The sequence below is a fragment of the Macrobrachium rosenbergii genome, chromosome 32, assembly GCF_040412425.1.
Source record: "Macrobrachium rosenbergii isolate ZJJX-2024 chromosome 32, ASM4041242v1, whole genome shotgun sequence".
Lineage (NCBI taxonomy): Eukaryota > Metazoa > Arthropoda > Malacostraca > Decapoda > Palaemonidae > Macrobrachium > Macrobrachium rosenbergii.
Genome location: NC_089772.1, coordinates 575,397 through 596,770, shown reverse-complemented (window position 1 = coordinate 596,770; position 21,374 = coordinate 575,397). Strand labels below are relative to the sequence as shown.

At 40.3% G+C, this 21,374-nt stretch overlaps 1 protein-coding gene across 4 annotated transcripts in view; it reads left to right on the top strand.

Moving 5' to 3' along the window:
* LOC136855600 (intermembrane lipid transfer protein VPS13A-like) overlaps positions 1 to 21,374 on the top strand; it is a 315,401-nt gene that overhangs the window by 84,571 nt on the left and 209,456 nt on the right. For all 4 annotated transcript variants that reach the window (XM_067132695.1, XM_067132694.1, XM_067132693.1 and 1 more), the window contains exons 8-13: positions 7,794 to 7,922; positions 8,175 to 8,319; positions 12,110 to 12,350; positions 12,862 to 13,089; positions 13,399 to 13,505; positions 14,643 to 18,705. In XM_067132695.1, the coding sequence (XP_066988796.1) occupies positions 7,794 to 7,922; positions 8,175 to 8,319; positions 12,110 to 12,350; positions 12,862 to 13,089; positions 13,399 to 13,505; positions 14,643 to 18,705 (4,913 nt within the window). The remainder of the gene's footprint in view (positions 1 to 7,793; positions 7,923 to 8,174; positions 8,320 to 12,109; positions 12,351 to 12,861; positions 13,090 to 13,398; positions 13,506 to 14,642; positions 18,706 to 21,374) is intronic.

Sequence of the window (21,374 nt, the reverse complement as noted above, 5' to 3'; positions counted from 1 at the left end):
GAAAATATACAAAACTAATAAATTAGCCTTTAATTCAGCAGTTCCTGGAGATTAACAGGGACCTCTCTCGCCTAAGGTCGTGAAAGAGAGAGAGAATGTGAGTGGGCAAACATTTCCCACAGTGACCCATCATTTTCTTGTTTTCCTTCTATGGTCGCATACCAGTGACGCTACAAACATGCACAGTAATGCCAGGATGGTCTATTAATCCTGTTGCTAATATGCCTATGTATCTATTGCCTGTACGGTGCTTGGGCTTGTCCCTAAATTTCATAATCCATCCTATTGCCTGTACACTTATCACCTGTGTGCTTTTAGGTTGCAGGCCTACAGATTGCGCTCTTATCACGTCTCCTATTGTGTGTGCTCCTGTTGCCAGTGTACATCTCCTGCTCAACTATCGCCTGCCTATAGAGAATCTTGGCATGCACTATCGTTTTGGCTTCCATTTAAATAGGCAGGTGGTTGCCTTTAGTAGTCTCAGCATTCTGTTTTGGGGATCTCAACTCCTTTTCCAGTTGCTGAGGTTTCTTTCGGTTTAACTACCAGTGGCGTTCTTGAGGGGTGGGCCTGTTTGAAATTGTCCCCCGGGACCCCAAAGTGAGGGGGGGGCCCCAAAAGCGAAATTTAACCATTGCTGCTATGACAGGACAAACTAAATCCAGTGGCCCCAAAATGGTCAAGAGCCCCATTTATATTTGGACCCAAAAGTTTGGGACCCACTAAAGGGCCCCAATTTCCAATTTTGTGAACAAAAATATAACAAAAATGTTATGTAAAAGAAATAGGGCTCTCCAGGGCCCCCTCCCAATCATAGAGCCCATTATAGACCTCATATGGATAAGAGGAGGTTGGGTAACGTTGATTGGGGTGAGGGCAGGGCTGATCTAAGGCAATTGATTACTGCATATAGGGGTCCTAATTATCCTCTGAGGGCCCCCCCATAACAGGATTAAGTGGATCTTCTATTATTCAATATAAACCTAGTTTTAAGAAATAAAATTTCTGAAATTTGCATTTACAAGTGCCTTTAAAATGATCCTACAATTGCTCATATTCTAAAAATTTCCCCCAGGGGGCCTTACAGCCCCCTCCCCAACCCCCAGCTGCTTTGGCTCACTTCACTCGCCTCCCACCCCGTAAGAGGGGCCCCAAATGGGACTGTGCCCCCCGGGCCTCAAAATGTCTAGGAACGCCCCTGTTGGCTACTGTTTCAATTTTTCCAATTCCCTCACAGTTTAGGAACGTTCTCGTTATCATGAGATTTTCCTTATCAGAATTTAGAACATTTGGTTGAGCTGACAGGTTTCCAACCTAATCAGTCTTCCTTTTGAGCCAGAGCAAGTGGTTTTGTCGGTGGTGATTAAAGAGGAGTTTTTAACCCTCAGTGGAAGCTTATCAAGAGTTAGTTTAGTACAATCAACTGCTGTTCTCCCACCATTGAACGTGGTAGTCTATGCCCCAGTCTCTCTGTTATATTTTTGGTAGCTAAGACTTATCCTGCCTTTTCTGTGGCAGGAGGGCAATTGCTTGTGCTTCTGTTGATTGATGAATCAGGTGTCTGATAGACAACCAGTGTATAAGTGGTCACAATTTCTTTTTTGAAGAGGTTAATTGCTTTCTGTAAGGAGAGGTTAACGTTTGATTTTGTGGAAATAGAACCTTCATTTGAGCTGTATTTCATTAGGTGGCTTGTGTATGTTCAAGACTTGAATGCATTTCATGTAAAAGGAGCCTTTCCTAAGATTTTTCTTTCTTGCCGTCATATGTAAGAGAAAGAGAACTACTTCGTAGTCCAAGATCTCTTTCTAAATATGCGATTAGTACTGAGGAAGGACTAGTCCCTACTCAGGTTTTGATTTCGGAGTTAGGTTATTCTCACTGTAGTTCCTCGTTGGACAGGTTGGTATAGTTCTCAGCAAGCACAGTGCTGGGCCCATGTTTGAGTGTCCGGCCAGCCAGTGAAGAATTAGAGGAATTTATTTCTGGTGATAGAAATTCATTTCTTGGTATAAAGTGGTTCGGATTCCACAATAAGCTGTAGGTCCCGTTGCTAGGTAACCAATTGGTTCTTAGCCACGTAAAATAAGTCTAATCCTTCGGGTCAGCCCTAGGAGAGCTGTTCATCAGCTCAGTGGTCTGGTTAAACTAAGGTCTACTTTTATTCTCACTGCACAGTGTTTTCTTGTGGAGAAAGTTTCAGCTTTGTCTGCGGCGTTCATCGCTGCTGATCGTTTCTAAGAGGTTTTCAGTCCTTAGAGTTTTTTTTTTTCTAGCGAAGCAGAGGTCTTCTCATCAAGGCCATATGATTTTGGGGAAGTTTTTTGATCTGGCAAGAATCAGTCTTGGGTTCTTTCCTGTTACCTGAATATGGGTCAACAGGTGCTTTCTTATCAGATTCTATGTTAATTTAAGCTCTTATGGGAAGCATGATCCAGTCCTTTAGATGCCTCAGTGTAGGTCTGGGACGCGATCATGGGAGATCTAGAATTTCAGGAGTTTGACCAGCAGTGGAGGAGGTCTGTTACACCTATAATCCTGAATTTTTAGCAATCAGAGGAACTTCAAGCAGAGTGTGTGTGTAGAGTAGAGCACAAGTAGCGATGTTATCAGAAGAAAAACCATCTTCCCTTCTTTAGGTATATACTGTATATATTTATACACATATGTAGGTATATATACATAATGTGTAGGTTTATATTTATACATTTTATATATACTTAGGACATCATAAAATATTTTTTATCCAACTAGATGTTGATGTTAGTATTGTGTATTCCTTGTCTCAGGTTAGGAAAGACCCTTCTTTGGACAGAAGCAGGGAAGACTGAGGCATTTCCTTGGGTTGTTCTGGATAGGAACAGTGTGCTAAGGGACCAACTAAACAAGAGGAATAGTATTCTGCCTACAGAATGGCTCTGAATTTTCACCTGTCAGTTTCTATAAGAACTAATAAATCTGAATGTAGTCATATTCGTTACTTGTAACAGAAAGTTAACAATATTTAACTTCCACTTACAGGTCTTCAGACTGATTTGGCAGGTGTTTTCAGCAATATTAGTTGGTTATGAACCCTTACATCTCTCATTTTATGACTGGAGGCGAAATACTTATCAAGTTTAGAGGATTCAAGGAATATAGGATCTTCCTAGTAGTACCTTAGTGGCTTAGGAGGATTGATTTTGGGTTCTATTGCCTCTTTAATATATTTCCCTAGAACTCATTTCTAAGAAAGTTCTTTTAAAACTTCCATGCTAAAGTTCTCTAATCTTCTAAATTATTCTGATGTTCATGTTGACACCATAACCATCTTGTGCTAGAGTGAGGTTTGTCTGGTATGGACTGAAGGTCTATTCTCAAGTTTGCAAGAGGTTCAACTACTATTGTTTTCAGAGGCAGTGGTTAGTTTTTCTGTTCTGGAGTTGGGTTGGAGGTATTTCCTGAGCATGCACCTCTATAGGCAACTTCATTAAGTTCTTAGTTTCCAAGTTACTCTAAACTCTCTCATTTCCAGCTATTAGAGATTTTAGGTCTTTGTGTCATATTTAGGTCCTATACTAGTTTTACAACCTGAACCACAGAGGTTTTAGGTCCCAGTCGTGGTCATACAAAGACTGCTGACAGTGTAATACAAAAACTGAAAAGAATGAAAAGAGTGGGAATACTAACCTTAATTGTTTCCCTTTGTCAAGTTATTGTGAGGCATAATTATACTCAGTTAATTATATTTGCTCAACAAATAATAACAATAGCTCACAAATTAATTATAACCATGGGGACAGGACATGTGGGTAATAACCGATACTAATAAGTAAGTATTTAACAGTGTTGTAAAAGATGAAATTCCTTTGTCCCATCACACGTGGAATGGTTTCCAGGCAAGAAATGGGAGTACGTGCTGAGATTTGTCCTACGTCGCACAATAAAGGCATCCCTCTGAAAGAGAGAGGTGTCAGATTAAATATAGGATTAGCATGTATTATGGCTCTAACTATATCATTGAGCTATCCTAACTCACTGCAATATCATGCTCGAATGCTTAGAGACTGCTCTAACCAAGCAAGTGGGAACGTGGACGGCACAGCCAGTCAAAAGACACTTTATTAGCACTGTTTCTAACCTGAATTAACTAGGCTTGCAAATGATGGGTGGTAGTGGCTTGGAAATAGATGGACTATGGAAACAAAAGGAGGGTTTACTGAGATGAGTGGAGAGAGAATTACACTTGGTGGATCACAGGATTTACTTAGAGGGGTTTGTTAAAAAGTCGAGAAATACTTCAGTAGGAGGAAATACAGGCTGCCAAATACTCAAGTTTGTCTTAGGCTTACCGCAGGAATCCAAGGGAGCTATCCAGTATAGGGTTGGCCCGTCACACATGGGGCAAGAGTTGGTGGTCCTGTGGAATGGGTGAGCAGGAAAAATAAATGTCCACTCGCTATTAAGGCCAAAACAGATCTAAGGTCGAACCCGGGAGTGCCCAGGTGATGACGAGGCCAGAGTGCCCCAGGGTCCAATAGGCTGCCGCTTCAGGTAGCGACTTCCAAACTTTGTAGCGGCTCTCGCGGCAACCTGGAGCGACATGAGACATCGGCAGCAGAGGAGGAACGATACAGGAAAGACAAAGTGAGAGATTATGCTAGGTGGGCCAGCCATTTGCACTATGTGTTTGCAGGGGACAGCCATAAAATAGCCCCCATTTTAGTAGACGTTGTGTCCTTAACAGGACGGAAGGTCTGCAAGAACAGGATTAACCTGAGAGAATGTAAATTACTGTAAATTAAGGGGTGGTTTTTTGGCTAGCTGTCCATCTAAGCATACTCGCTCATACATAAAATAGCACTGCCTAATGCTAAGAACATGTGCCTGCACTTATTTAAATGAAGTACTGTCGGTGGGGTAAATGTTAAAACCTGAATATTAAGTTAACTCGACAGGAAGGTCACAAAGTTGAACTAACTGAATTCCACACAGACTCAAGCTAATGCAGCACTATCAAAATGATGAACTAGCTCACATGCGAATGATACATCCCTAAGATAAATGAACATGTTAAATATAAGTGGGAACATTGAGTTGCATCCCAAAATTCAGTAATAAACTAAGGATAAATATAATACAGCTGGGTATCACAGTTGAATATTTCACAAGCAGGCAAATAAAATACCTCAAGCATGGGCATGCCGGAGTGCAACGAAATACACTTGGAGCTAGGACATATCCTCAGCTGTGCGGCTGGAGAACAGTCTTAGCTAATTTCAAAAGTAAAATGATTCTTAGATACAAGCTATTTCAGTGGCTATATGTCAGGAAACAATCTCGGCATCCTTCTCTGGGCAAGGTACTGCATATGTATATGCAGTATAGGACATGAGAGCTCGGTGGCACTGTTTAACTACCTGGGCCTTTGCTTACCTTACTACTTTCTTCTTGATTTCTTCCACCCCTTTAGGCTGAGATCTCCTAGCTGGGACCTGGGCATGCAGCTGCAGAGGAGGCTAAGAAGACCCTTGGGCCAGGGTTGGGCCCACAACACAACTATCCTCGGGACCTATACCTGGATTGACTGTGGGTGAAACAGGCATTGTGTTGGTCACTGCCTTGGCTGCTGCATCAACCTAGGTGGCGGTGGCTCCAATTGGTTCTGCTAGCCTTTGTGGCATGGATTTCACATGGTGACCAGCTGAGATAGGACTTCTCGGAGATGGTTGTCCACCAGTCTTTTTTTTCTGGGGATGGTGGTGCAGAAGAAGAGGCGACTGTAGGTGTGAGAGGAGAGTCTTGCAGGTTACAAGGATCAATTCAGGCGCAGGTTGCGAGGTCGCACCGTGGGACAAGCTTCCTCTGTGATCTGGGGAATCTGGGAAAGACCTTACTGAACCTTGGGCTGGCTCTTGGCAGGACACTGGTAGCAGGGCCAGACTGGTAGAAGGGCCAGACCGTTAGACGAGAGGGGGGCCAGATTGGCAGTGTGGGCTGGCACTGGCACTGGGCAGGGTCAGGCACAGGATTTGGAGAAGAGACTTCAGTGGCCGCGGGGCCAAGAGTGCCGGACGTCCTAGTTTGTACATTTTGCAAAGAGCCAGGATCTGGCACTGGTGTGGGCTCAACAACTGGACTGGCCAGGCACAGGGACTGGCCGTGGCTCAATGGCAGGGCTGGAGTTATCATCAGCGCCTGACGGAGACTCGGAAGGGGCAGGACCCATGGAAGGCCTAGGAAGAGCTCAGGAGAGAGATCCTGTCCTAGAGGGAGGTCATAGTTTCCAGGAATCTTGTGGCTACTCCCAACATACAAATCCTACTTTTGCTAGGCCTAGTGACCCTCAATCGGACCGTCGGGAGTGTCAGCCTCTAACCATTATTGTGTATAGTAGTTACAGGCTTGTTATTTTCAATGATGGCCTCATTGGGTACCTTGTCTCACCTTATAAGGGAGATTTGAACGTCAGTGTCTCCAAATGCCGAGACCTGTTGAGAATGATAACAACCTCGAGGTGCAACAAAAATAGGCCCTTCACCCGGGGGTCCCTAACGAGGATGACCGAATGGCTAACAGAGTAAGGGCGATGGCAGATTTCCTTCCAGGACAATCCTTGAAATTCGGGGAATGCCTGTGCTGCATACAAGTGTGACAATAAACCGTACTGTAATCTCTATGAGGAGCAGTTAGGCCTGGGAAGGCTGGAGTTCTGGTTAGAGGAGGCTTTGATATGACTCCCACTTTAGCTTTACATTGGCTTCCACATGCCCTATTTTCGTGCAATAAGTACATACAGGTGGATTTGAGAGGTACCCATTCTTCAGTCATACAGACAAGGCAGTGGGGTCAGGAGGGACTAAATGCCTATGGGAGGTGCCGGAGGATGGGTGGTTCATCTCGTAATCATCATCCAGGTGGCAGCAGTCGGTGAATAATCTTGGCTGTTTCTCTTTAATGTATAGAGACAAGGGGCCGTGGGCATAATGGAGGAAGTCCTCAAGTTGCAGCCGATTTACTAAGTCCTGGAATTCCTCACACTGCAAGAACTCGATCCACTAGACACAAGACTTTTCGTAGCACCAGTCAGACTGGACAGCACGGCCAGTCAAAATACACTTTATTAGCGCTGTTTCTAACCTAATTAACTAAGCTTGCAAACGATGGGTGGTAGTGGCTTGGAAATAGATGAGCTGTGGAAACAAAAGGAGGGTTTACTGAGATGACTGGAGAGAGAATTACACTCGGTGGATCACGGGATTTACTTAGAGAGGTTTGTTAAAGAGTCGAGAAACACTTCAGTAGGAGTAAATACAGGCTGCCAAATACTCGAGTTTGTCGTAGGCTTACCGCAGGAATCCAAGGGAGCTATCCAATGTAGGGTTATCCTGAACTGAGGCCCGTCACACATGGGGCAAGGGTTGGTGGTCCTGTGGAATGGACGAGCAGGAAAACTAGATGTCCACTCGCTGTTAAGGCCAAAACAGATCTAAGGTCGAACCCGGGAGTGCCCTGGTGATGACGAGGCCGGAGCACCTCAGGGTCCAATAGTCCGCCGCTTCAGGTAGCGACTTCCAAACTTTGTAGCGGCTCTCTCGCGGCAACCTGGAACAACATGAGACATTCGGCAGCAGGGAGGAATGATACAGGAAAGACCAAAGTGAGAGGTTTGTGCTAGGTGGGCAGCCATCTGCACTTCGCTTGCATGGGGGCGGCCATTTTATGAGCTAGGGTTAACCCCACACGTAAAAGGAGAGGTGAGTATTTAAAAAATAAATCTTAAATTAAATATTTATATTTATCAACTGTTTCAGGCGTTTCTTGAAATATCGGCCGGAGGTCCCTCTGAAGCGTCATGCAGTGGAATGGTGGCAGTATGCCATTAATGCTGTCATTCAGGAACAAGTTCGTCCTTATTCATGGGATAATATAAAGAAACACAGGTAAGTATAGTCCTTGTCCCCACTTTCTGTGTGGTTAGTTAGAATGATTTGCCCAAGATCTTTGCTGCATTTTTATTTCTTGTATGCCTATGAAATAATCCATATTATTTGATATGCTCCTCACTTTTAATACTCTAGTCTTGAAGCATATATGCATGTCATCTGTACTGTACTGTCTTACCAGTTTCCCAATTTGTAATATACCTCAGTGAGAAGCTTGAAAATATAATTTTTTAAAATTTTTTCTTAAAGGTCAACATATAACGAATATGTAACGGTTTTCAAAAACCATTTGTTGGAGGGCCATGTGGGTGAGGAAGAAGCTGATCTACGGAAACTAGAAGATGCACTGAATCTCACTAACATGGTCCTTGGTCGGATGCATGCCAAGATATTAGTAAGTTGTCACCCTTGTTGTGTACAGTCAGTGAGCTAACCTTATGTTGAATTTTTAAACTCATTTATTTTTTATTACTATGTACAGTATATACGCTATAAATGTAAATAAATTGTCAAAAAGAATGGAAGTGGTAAAAATACTTGTTACTGATTTATGTCGTGACAACCCACATATATTTAAAACTTCATTCAGCAATGACAACCAGTCCCAAATCAACACACTGTCCATCTCCAGATCTGGTTAAAATTACAGAATGAAAGAAAAATCTCCAAAGCAGGTTTTGAACACTGAAATACCATCAAGATACTGTACAGTATATTGAAGTTCTCTCAGAGTGAGCAAATCAGTCATGTGAAAAATAATTACCTGCATGATAAGTAAGAACTAAACTCACAACAGCTCTGTGGATCTTTTGTTGCTAATGAGAGTAGGTTTCATTCGTGTAGTGTAGACCGCTATAACTGACTCTGTGGTAGATGACCGCAAGTAGGGAATATGCAAAGAGCTTAAATATAAATGCTGGGCATTAGTTTTTGTGTTACCAAGAGGGCTGTATGATGTTTTCGCTAGTGGCCTTTTTGTTCAAATTCATTCATCAAAATGCTTACTCCACCATTCACAAGCTTTGTGTTTCATTTCCCCAACATTAATTTCATCACAGGCAATTATGTTCATATTTACAGAAGGTCGATAACTGTAGGTCTTGGTTTGTGACGTCTTTATATTTAAACAAAATTCCAAGGAAAACTTAGTTTTCAAGGTGACCATAACAGTTATCTGAGAATAAAATTCAATAATTTATAATTTGGTTCTTTTAGGAAAAACTATTGTTACTATAAAAAATATGGAAAAATAGCTCTAATGGTGTTTGAAATAAAAACCCCTGGGAACAACAGTTTTTCTAACTTTTAACGTATCATCTCTAAAACTATACAAATCCAACTTCTCATTACCAGCAAAAGATCAACAGACCTGTTTGAAAAACAACTCTGCACTTGGGAACCACAGACTGTTTTCATCACAGAAAGAACTTTAATAATCTAATTATATGGATGTTCAAAACTTTGTTGTGATTTTTTTTAATGTTTATCATTCTTGACTATGGAGATAGTGTTTACTCCAAAACCAGGTACCATTACTGAATATGTTGCATGTCAAAGTACTTTTACATATATCTTTGAAATAAAAGATGCAAAACAACAAGTCTTTAATGCTATTTATGTGAACAGGGCAAAATTCATAACATGACAGTACTGGCAATGAAAACAGTATTTATACTACAACTACTTATTTTGATACTACAAATAATGATAATGGAGGCAGTGGCTCTTATAATCCTGTTTGACTTGGATGTGGCATCTACCTACCATTAAGCATAATAACTATATATAAATTCATAAGTTATCTCAAAGTAAATTAACACAATACAGCAATACAGTGCACAATTGTCATTCTTATAACTCACTGAAAAACTTACCCCAGACAAAGGGACTCTTTCACCATCCATGTTAATATTCAAAGCTTCATTTTCCTGTTAGCTCACATTTACTCCAAATTTTCTCCTTTTTCAGTTACTTTCAAACAGTTTCATTAGTTACTCCTCTTTCTTTTCAGCAGTGTATCATCAGTTCCACAATCCATTCACCAAAGCTTTTCTTATCCTACAACTTTGCAACTGCATTTATTTTCCTTTCTTTGATTTCTTTCGTCATTCCATCCTTGGAGGCACTAAACAACCAGGAAAACATTAACACACCCTTTTTTCAGACCCACTTTTACTTCATATCTGTCATTTTCCCATCTTCTTATTCTAGCAGAGGTTTCTCTTCCATCATAAAAGCTTTTGATTGCTCTCAACTTTGTCAGACATTTCAATACTCTTCACATGGCTTCTTTTGATTTTATCATAAGCTTTTTGGTGATTCATCTATACCATGTAAAACATTTCCTATTTATATTCACCAAACTTTTCATATAATTGTCTCATTACAAACACTTGGTCCACACATACTCTAAAATGTTTAAACTTGCACTGTTCTTTCCCTATCAGTCCTTCTGTCACCCATCTTTGATTCTCAATCAAAATCGTACCAAACATCTTTCCTATTATATTAAGTAAAATTATGCTGCAATGATAACTGCTCTCACTTCTATGACCTTTATGTTCACCTAATGGAACAGTTATTCATCTCCTCCATTCATTCAGAATCCTTCTCTCATCGAGACAGACTTTACAAGCTGAGGTTAGCCAATCATCATCAACAGACACTTCCAAAAACATTCTGAGTCCATTTTTGTCATTCAACTCTGTTGCATTTGCAGGATCATGAATGTAAATCAAGTACGTGGTTTTAATAAGGAAGACATTGGATTATAATGAAAGAGTAGAATAATTCTTTAGGATTAGGCCTACAGTACAGAAGTCGAGGAGTTTGAAAAGTTCAATGACATGGTTACTAGGACAATATGGAATACTTCCGTGTACTGCCCCAGCAGAGTAGGAATAAAAGAAATTAATGGTGGAAATGTTGAAAGCGTTTTGATAAAAGAAAACTGGGATAATTGAAAGTGCAAATACAGAGCAGAAAGGAGAATTGTTTACTGGTACAGTAAAGACTCAGAGTAAGAAGTCAGGGAAAAGTAGAAGTGAAATGTGAAAGCTGAGAAATGTTCATGGTGAGTGTAAGAACTGGATGAAGAAATGCAGTTGTTCTTGTGGAAAGTAAATTTAGTGGGAAAGGAAGATGAGGTAGACCTTTCCAAAGAGAGTGCGGTCCCTGGTCAGTTGCGTGAGAGTTTGAGAAGTTATTAAAGACTGGTGTCAAGAAAAAATCCGGTAAATGCAAAAGTTGCATGGCTAACTTGTATTTGATTGTTATTGTGGAAATTATGAGGAGGATATAAAGAAACAGGTAAAATTATGTGGAAAGGAAAGGTTCTAGGAGATAAAAAGAGAGCAAGTGAGATGATGTGGTATGGTGGTGAAAGTACAACTGAGTGGCCAAACAAGTATGTCTGGATAACTGAAAGGTCCAGAACGAATGGGTGAGAGGAATGATTATCCATTACTGAGGAAAGTGAAAAAGAGAACAGGTGAATCAAGTGTTGCTGTGAAACATCTGAAAATTTGGCAGTTAATAGGAAACGCTGCATGTGTTGTACAAGGACCTGAAGAAATCTTTTGTGATGTGGAGTGTGCTTGAGAATGTTCAGTATAGAAGGTGGTTTGTTAGGATAGTTGAGAGCTTTTATAATAATGGCTGAACTGCTGGAGTATTTCGAAGAGAGTAACTAATTTGGTGTAAATGGTGATCTCAGACAATTTTTTTTGTCTCTGGAGGTGTTTAATTTTCCATGGACAGAATGATTACATAAACCAGGGAAAGATGAAAGACTGTGCCTGTGAAATATATAGTAGTTCATGTCTTTAGATGACAGCACTGATTTTTAATAGTAAAGAATTCCTGCACATATACTGTAAGTAGTGTACAGAGGAGCATTGACAATTACAGTTTTTGGAGGGAGTTTAGAACTGCCTGTGACAGAATAAAGGGACTGTTGACCCCAATTTCCACTTTTAAAGGGAAGTGGGGTTACTGAATGTAAATGAAACAGAAGAGGTAAAAACTGCTGAGATGGACTGTGGTGTACGGAGAGTTTAAAGATTAGATGTTTGATGAAGTTATGGTAAGGAGTTTAGCATAACTGGAAAGGTGATCAGAATGCTTTAACATGAGAAATTAACTCTCCACTAACAGTTGCATTTCTCTCTTTTGATCTGGATTAGATATCTCAAGATGAGCCAGGTCGCATTCTTCCTGTTAAGCCAGCTAATGAAGGCTGGTTCTCATGGTTGTGGAGCAGTAACCCTGAAGCTGAGGATGGGTTAGGTGTGATGGACGTTGTGGGGAACCAGAGAAAGAACGGCGTGTTCGCAAACCTAACAGAAGATGAGAAGCGGCAGCTTCATTCAGCTCTTGTGCAGCTTGAATCGCCAGGAGAAAACGATATCCACAAAGATGATATTGGTAAGGTTTTATTAGGAATCCCCTTTTAATTTAAAGTTTTGCCAGGCAATTCCCAACAGCGAAGGATGCTACTGCCCTACTTCATATGACCTTTTTTCTGGATTCAGAATGAGTAGAATTCCCCTGCAAGTGGTGTTATATTAATATTTGTTCCTATAAGAAGATAGGCTTCAGTAATATCCAGGAGTTTTTAGCGTAAGGATTATCATCATGACAAAACTATATTACACTGCTCAAGTTAGGTTGAGATGGCCAGCTTAAATGTAAATCTATTCCTTCTTGAACTTTTATATGAAAAAATACAAGTCAAAGATAGGAAATTAAACTTGTTAATGTTCCTTTAGATAAATTTTATGGCACAAACATTTTTGACAATTTAAGATTTTTTGTACACGTGAAAGATTAAGATGCTCACAAGAAAAGAAATGTCATAATAAAGCAAAACGTGCAGACGATATTGTAGAATGTAAGTTTTTGTATATATTTTCTCAGCAATGTGTTTTTATTTCAGATCACAAAGTGTACCTCTCTCTACAAAATGTGAGCTTAACTCTTAAAGATGAAGTACATGACATTGCCTTAGCCTCTTTATCTGGATTTGTCATGAGTGCTGAAAATCGATATGGGATTAGATACCAGAAGCTGTCTGCCAAAACAGAGTCCTTCAACTTGGAGGCTTCTAATATGGAACAAGAACTAGTGTACGTTTTAAAACTGGTGGATAACACTCCCTCTGCCGGTAAGAGCTTCTATCTACTATTGGGTAGTGGTGGTGGGCAGATGAAAAGTTTAATTAGCACTAATACATTTGATGATTGTTTAATTCCATGTCTGTAAAAATTTAAAATACAGTTAGTTTAATTTCATGTCTGTAAAAATTTCATCAGTATTTGTATACAGTTAGTTCATTTGTGAACATGATTATGCTCAAGTTGAGCTGGTTTCTCCATAACATGAAGAAGTTCTTGGGGATGGTTAATATTTTTTCAAAATAGGATCTAGTTACATCCTGTGACTAACCAGACACCTTTCACTTCCACAATCGCAGGTTATGGTATTGCTTTTTCGGTCGATCTTGAGAGTAATCCTTTGAATGTAACATCTGATTATGCTCTGACATTAAAGTTAGACCCTCTTGAAATAATGTACAACCAAGTAAGTAGCCTCACTTCACTTATTTCTATCATTATCAAGAAATGTTGCCCACTTTTTTCTTTCATTTATCATCTCTTTTTAAAATCATGAGAACAAATAAGCTTTAAAACTATACATATTATAAAATTTACCTTGATGACTACTCTTAATAAATAAAAAAATTAGACTTAAGCCAAAGATCAAGACCAACCATTTTTTGGGTCAGTCATCCTCAGCCACACCAGGGTTATTGCATTTTGTTTCATTCTAGGTAATCATTTTTTTAAAGATTCATTCCATACTTGATTGTGTTTATCTTCAGTACGAAACATGTAGTATGCCTTTACTAATTTTGTATGGTTTTATTCAGTTTTGTTTTGTTTGATATGACTTTAAATAATGAAACTCTGAATTACTCTTATTTGCATTTCAGTTCTTCTAGACAAATATTTAAAATTTTTTTGAGGTCATGGCCTTTTGGTTCACAATCTTAATTTGAAGTACAGTCTGATGTTGCAAATGTTTTTCATTTAAGTACATTGCAAACCTTTTTCTTTCAGTGTTATTTCAAATAAAAAAAACTGATGCAAACCTTATCTTAAATTATTAGACCCATGCCAATATGATACATATGGAATTTTTTTGTCTCAGAGGAGTTATATACTGTAGTCATAACTTCTTGCAGTCCACGCACTCAGCTTAGGTATCAAGCTCTTTTGTTGCATGGTTGATTTTGTCTCCCTGTGTATCCTTCCTTTGCTTTTTTTACAATAACACCATAAGACAGTGACACAAGTAAACCTTGAAAGCACAGTGAGAATGGAAAGAACACTGGATTCCACTAAGATAAAACACAAAAAACACTTCTTTCTCAACTAATGTTACAGCATTAGTAAAAATTTTGTTGCCTATACTGTCTTAGTTTTGAAGGCAAAAATCCATTTTACAATTACATAATAGCATAAGCAATACATAATACTAAAAGTGGACATCATTATCAGCTGGTATCTGTTTAGAACAGTTTTGTTGTATTGTCAGTCTGTACTTCTTACAAAAAGAGAGGTAAAAACTAATGTCATTTTTTGGCCTCATTATTACAGATAATCTTACCACTTTTGAGTAACTTATAATAATATTCCTTTTTTCCTCTTAATGCAGCATGCATGTGGAGAGATTGTGTCCTTCTTCCAAATACCTCAAAGGGAATACAGGTCTTTAGAAAATGTTGCAAAGGATGCACTAAAAGATGTTGTTCACAATGGAAGAGCAGCACTGGAATATGCAATTGCAAGGCATAAAACAGTTAATCTTGATATTGATATCAAGAGTCCCTATATTGTGTTGCCAGAGCATGGATCAATACAGAAAGGTGGTAATGTGTTAGTATTTGATATTGGTGGTTTAAAGGTGACAAGTGAAATTGGGGGTCAAACAGTAGATCTGGAGGAAGCTACAAGAATGGAACTGGAAGAAAGATTATATGATCGACTGACAATCACAATATCGCAGCTTCAGGTGCTCTTTGCTGATTCTGGGGATGAATGGAGAGTCCACAGAGTCAGAGATGATTCTGATTCTCATCTGCTTCCAAGAGTTAGAGTCAAGATAGATCTTGCCAATAGTATACATCCTGAGTATAGACAACAACCTAGGCAAAAAATGGATATTCACATAACACCTTTAAAACTTAACTTGTCTGATAGTCGACTTGGTCACTTAGTGGAATTTGCCCACCATTTGCCAACTCTACAAATGGGCATGTTTATTCCTGATAGTATGGATAACATGTACAGAGCACATTGCAAAATAGATCTACATCACTGTTTGCTAGATTCCACCGTATCTGAATTGTGTGGCATGAGAGATTGCCTCCTTGACAGGCTAAGAGAACTAAAGTTAGTTCCTGATTCTGCAGATGACCACTCAACTCCTCCCTTGCTCAGACATGTTCGACCACTTTCATCTGCTGATACGATATCACAAACAAGCTTAGAACTTGAAAAATACTTCTCAGCTTCAGATAACAGTGATGATGAAGGAGAAGGTTGGAGCAAGCCAATGGATCTACCTGGATTTGAAGATAATACCTCCCCACAGAATATGATAACCGTTTTATCACGTTTTTGCATTGATGAAATAGTCATTGGCATATCACGTTCTAGTGACCATGGAGATAGGCCTTATTTGATGGTTAGAGCTACTCATTTGGTTGTTGAATCCGCCATGATGGATTATGGGCCAGCAGTTCAGGTTACTCTCAGCTCAGTTCATTTTGTTGATAAATATCATCATAGCCCTACAGGAGAATATCTGGAACTAATATCTTCACCACAGAAAGGAAATATTGCCACAGTATTATATCGCAAAGTTCGTGCCAACTGTCCAGATTTTAAGTCGCATTTTCATTCTTGTGAACAAAGCCTTGTCTTTGACTTTGCAACCTTAAATGTTGTATGGCATAGAGGATCTATCATAACACTCACTAATTTCATGACAATGCTTGTAGCAAAGCTAGGCCACATAGAAAATCACTTCTCAAAGGTTAGGGTTCCAAACAGTTTTATAGAATGGTTAAACTCAGGCATTGAAGATCCACCAGTGCCTTCAGGAGCAACAAAGTGGTCTTTTGCAGCACATTTCAATTCACTTAATTTAAAACTCTGTGATAATGACTTAGACTTTTTGCAAGCTAAGGTTGGAGGCTTGCAAGGAGAATGTGTTTTCAAAGCAAATGAGAAAAAAGTCCTTCGAATCTGTCTCTCTGATTTGATTGTTGATGATATGTCAGATATTACTCTCCACTCAAGAATAGTTGAAATTGAAGAAGACCGTGTATTTGACATTAAGTTAGTTCACTTCAGTCCTGGTCATAAAGGAGTAGAAGAAATTGATACCTCGCCTCATGCAGTAAACCCAGATGCTTCTCTAAGAATAAGAATTGGCCGCATCCAGTGTGTATTCCTATGTAAGTTTTTGGCAGATCTTCAGAGGTTTATGGAGCCACTTATGAACAGAGAAGGAACTCAGGCTGCCCTCAAGCATGCTGAGAAAGCTACAGAAGCAAAAATTGGGGAACTTTTATCAGGAAGAAAACTCAGTCTTAGTATTGATATTCATGCTCCAACTATTCTTGTACCTCAAAAATCAGATTCTCCTAGTTTACTAGTGCTTAACCTTGGGGATTTAAAAATTGACAATTTGTTTAAAGCAGCTCCTTGCAGTGGAGGGGGAGCTATAGAAAACGTTCTAATAGAACTAGGCCCTGTTCATGTATGTCGTGCTGTAATGACTTTAGGAGGTGGGCTGGAAATGCAAGAAGATATACTTGAACCTGCTACACTGAGAGCAGATGTCAAACGTTCCTTGATTCCACAGTGTCGAGACCTTTTGTCGTGGGACATTAGTGTTCACATGGGAGCCTTATGTATTAACCTCGGACAACGTGATCTAAATACCATATTGGCTGTGTTAACTCAGAACAAAGCAGAAGCTCAATTTTCAGATACAAGTATCCATTCTCAGCCTTTAACTCCCATCGATTTAGGAACACCTGTTGCAGGAAGTGATGACAATATGGGTAAATTGCAGGCCTTTTTGACTCATTCAATTGACATTTATAGAATTGCAGATGCACTTGTATCTTTAGATGGACTCACAGTTACACTATATACAGATATGGATGAAGTTCTTAGTTCGCCTGTCCGTGATGCCGCAAGTGCTTTGTGTCGATTGGAGGTTGGAGAAATTGAAGTTCATGGAGATATGAACAGTGATCATAGTCTAGATATGCGATTAACTCTCCACTCTTGTGATTTATTTGATGTAAGAGCAGATAATAATCATATAATTAAGAAAATTTTTGGTCAGTATAACAGTGAAACTCGAATGACTTTTGGCAAATTTAGTGTTAGTGTTCCTCCTATGATGGATATCATGTACAAAGTTAGCCCAAGTGGAGATGCTGCCATTGAAGTTAGCGTGGAAAGAACCAGGCTTAATGTGTCAGTTGGCTTTGCCTTAGCTTTATATAAATATGTTAATGATGCTATTCCAAGCACAGCAAGTACTAGTGGTGGAATTTTGAATCCAGGTTTCGTTGGAGACTTAGGAACAACTGTTGATGGTGTGCGAATTATACGCCGACCTCCCAGTTCTGTTGACAGCACAAGTGGATACCTTTCTACTGTAACAAGCAACACAGATGATCAAAAAACTTTGTCTATATCTGTCAAAGTAAAAAGGCCAGAAGTTGTTCTCTTTGCTGATCCTGAAGAACATGTCAGTCGAGTAATAGTAGTGAGATGTGAAATTCATTTAGACTATTCACGGCATCCTGGGAACGAAAGCTTTCACGTATCTCTTGATGGGTTCCAAGTGTTCGCTTCAATGTATTCACATCATGGCCAAAGTCCTTATGCAGTGATGGAGTCATTTGATGTTGAAGGATTGTGGGTCTTTCGCAGTGTAGAGGAAGGAGTCAGGGCAGAGATTAAAATGTCACTTGTACAAATGCATTTGAATCCTCCTGTGGTTCATCTTTTGATGGATGTAGCTGAAGAATTAAGCTTAAGTTTGCACCCACAGATGATGCCTTTCAAGTTACAGCTTCCATCTGCTGATATGGAAGATCTTTGGTCACCAAAACCTCTAACTGCTACCATATCTCCTACACACCCAGATGAAGAATTATACATCAAACCTGATTACCCATCAACCAAGCCCCAGCAGAAATTAGCTGTTAAATTACCAATGATATCAGTGTCATTTGAAAAACAATCACTCAAGTCTGCAGTCCCTGTTCTGCTCATGAAAGTTGCTCTCACTGGTGAGGTTAATGACTGGTCTAAGTTAATGTATACAAAAGCTGATGTTCAACTTCAGCTGTCATGCTACAATGAGGAGTTTGCCTCTTGGGAGCCAATAATTGAGCCTATCACCGAAAAGAATCAGTCTCAGAGACCTTGGGAAGCTCTTGTACGCACAGTTCAGAATCAAGCACAACCCATTGGTATCAAGCGTAATCACCCCAGTCCTCGTTACGACTCCATTGACAGCAATTCCACAAACAATAGGAGTAGTTACATAAGTTGCACGGTTGATGACGACTCTGACTCCTCAACGGATGAAGAATATCAAGATAATGAAATGGTCGTCCTCAAGCCTCATGCAACCTCTAAAATGAAGAGATCCAATACCAAGAGGTCAACAGGGGATCTTGCAGGTAATTTTACTTATTGTTTTGGTGTTCATACATAATATAGAAACCTCTTACTGTACTCAAAATACAATGCATATGAGGCTTTTACCAAACAAAAGAAAATGCTAAATCATTTTCCCAGGTAAGTATCCAGCCGTACAGGAAACCTTTACCTTGTGCATGGTGATGTCATTTTTTGTTGTCAGTTTTACAATTTTGGACATGTTACTTGTGTTTGGCTTCCTGTTTCTATGTTTTCTCACCTCATAGTAAATTTAGTGGAACCCTTTTGTGCTCACTAAGATGAGGTGTTATTATTTTCCAATACTATATTACCAATCCTTGATGAATTTTGTTAAAATATGAGAGAGAGGAGAGGTGAAATGTCCCAGAAAGGTCAAGGGCATCAGTCTTTAAACTGTCATAACATGAAGCACCCATGTGAGCAGGTGTTTCAGCATTAGCTTAGCAGTTTTGCTTATATTTTAGTAAACTCAGATTTTTTTATGCTTTTATTTTCTTATGTTTAAATACCTTTCTTTTGATGTTTGGCCAAATGTAAATTTTTGTTGGTGCATAGTCTTGTTATTTAAGCATTAGATTTTTGTTACAACAGTGTACAATCCAGCATAACACATAAAGAAAGCCATTAGTTGTTCTTACAGGGAAACAAACCTTGCTTTTCACATGTGGAGTTATCCTTTGCTCATGCACATCCATCTGACTAAAAAAACAAAAGAGTAATGCAGGTATCCCTTGGGCATGATACCCACTCTCTTCTCGGCCTACCTCTTCCTTTGTGATTCCAGCCATGATTGTGTGCAGATGTATTGAGTGCATGATACATTTATGGAATCCTTTGTTTGTACTGTCTGTGGTGCATGTCGCATGGTTTGACGAGATTATCAACACATAGCAGTGTTTATGTACTGATAGTGTTAATGTGGGTTTTATAATCCTACAGCTAATTGATTAGAATTCGGTGCAGTGAATGTGACTGTCGTCAACCTCCCCCCACAATGTTCTCAGAGTAGGAAGATGGAAAGGAAACTGGATCTATGTTGGCATACAGGGAAGGACATGGCCTGCAATAAGTTTGTCTTCTTTGGTAGTGGACCCATATTCGATGTGTATTTCCTGTTAGGGAAACAAGTGGGTGAGGAGCCCCACGTATGTTGAGTGCAAGGAAGGCTTTCTCCTTAGTGGGACTGTATGTGAAACAGAGAAAGAAACAGGATAAGGATAAGACCACCTCCACAACCCCCTCCCCTCCTCAGTCTCTTGTCCCCTAGTCAGTTCCTGCAAGGGAAGTGCTTAAACCAACAAAATTCTTGAGTTGCTTTTCAAATTGAGGAAAGCTTGGGAAGTTTCAGCAGACAGCATGGCATACCATGTGACCAGCTACAGCCACTCTCCCACCTGGTCCCCCTCCTCTGACACTGTTGGGATGGGTAGGATTCCCTCCCATCCCCCTCTCTTTCCCCTCCATGACAAACAACAAGCAAAAGGTTGGTCATCCCAGGGCTTTTAAGAGGTTGAGATCATTGGTCGGTTCCTCCATTTTCCCCCCTTCCAATTCCCTAAGAGTGGGATCAAGGCTAGAGTTGAGTGCTCTCCATTGCAAGGGAAGAATATTGCAAATCCTCCTCCTCCTCATACTTCTCCTCCTCAGGACAAAGTGACTATGTAGCGGGTGGAACAGCAGGTCCTCTTCTTCCAGATGGCAGGAAAGGCAGACAGAGCCATAAAAAGACCAAGAATGCCAAGAGCTGTTGATGTCTCTGGAAGAGGTGGGTGAGGACAACAGTAGGGAGTGTAGGAGATCTCCATACGGATACGACTCCCAGGAAAGACGGAGGCTTTCTCCGTGGTTAGAGTTATGTCGTATGGATTATAGGTCATCTCCATCCAGATCCTCTCCCTTCAGTCTCCCTCCGACCCCCTTTCTTGCTCTACCTGCACTCAGCAAGAGTGAGGGTAGTATGTGACTTTGGTGGTACCCCCAGAGTCAGAGAAGTGATGATCAAGGTAGAGGCCATTGGAGCAGCACAGTTAATTTCAAAAGCAGGGGACAGGGCAGACCAGAACCCTCAGACCCAGTCAGCCAGGAGGGAGCAACACCGTCTGAGCTGGCAAACCCACGGGTAGAACAAGGCTTCTAAAGAGTCTTTGCCCTGATTTGGCATATTCACTGCTTCAGGGAGGCAGCTTCCCCCTCAGTGCCACCATCCTTCTCATGGTTAGAGCAGGCGGCTGACACTGCTCCGGCAGGCAGCTTTCAAGATGTGTCCTGGTGGAGGTTAACACTCAGGTCTACAGCGCAACAGGCTCGATGGATACAAGCTGATCAAAAAAATGCTTCCACCTCCAATGCAGAGACAGAGTAAGTACTACATCCCAGAGGAAGCCCATGGAGATACCACATCAAGAGATACTGCAGGGTAGCTCATGTCCTCCCACCTATAGGGGTGGAGGCTATCCAGCAACTTATGTAAAAGCAATGCTTTTTAGAGGAAAAGAAAAGATGTCAGCCACATTGCAATAGTCTTCCACAAATGTGTACCAGGGAGTGTGGGCTATCTTCTGTGATTGGTGTTGTCAAATGGGTCACTCTCCTCTTAAAGCCTTTCTTCAGCAAGTAGCAAACTTCCTGGTCTACCAAAGGCACAGGAAAGGACTCTTGTCAACAGCAA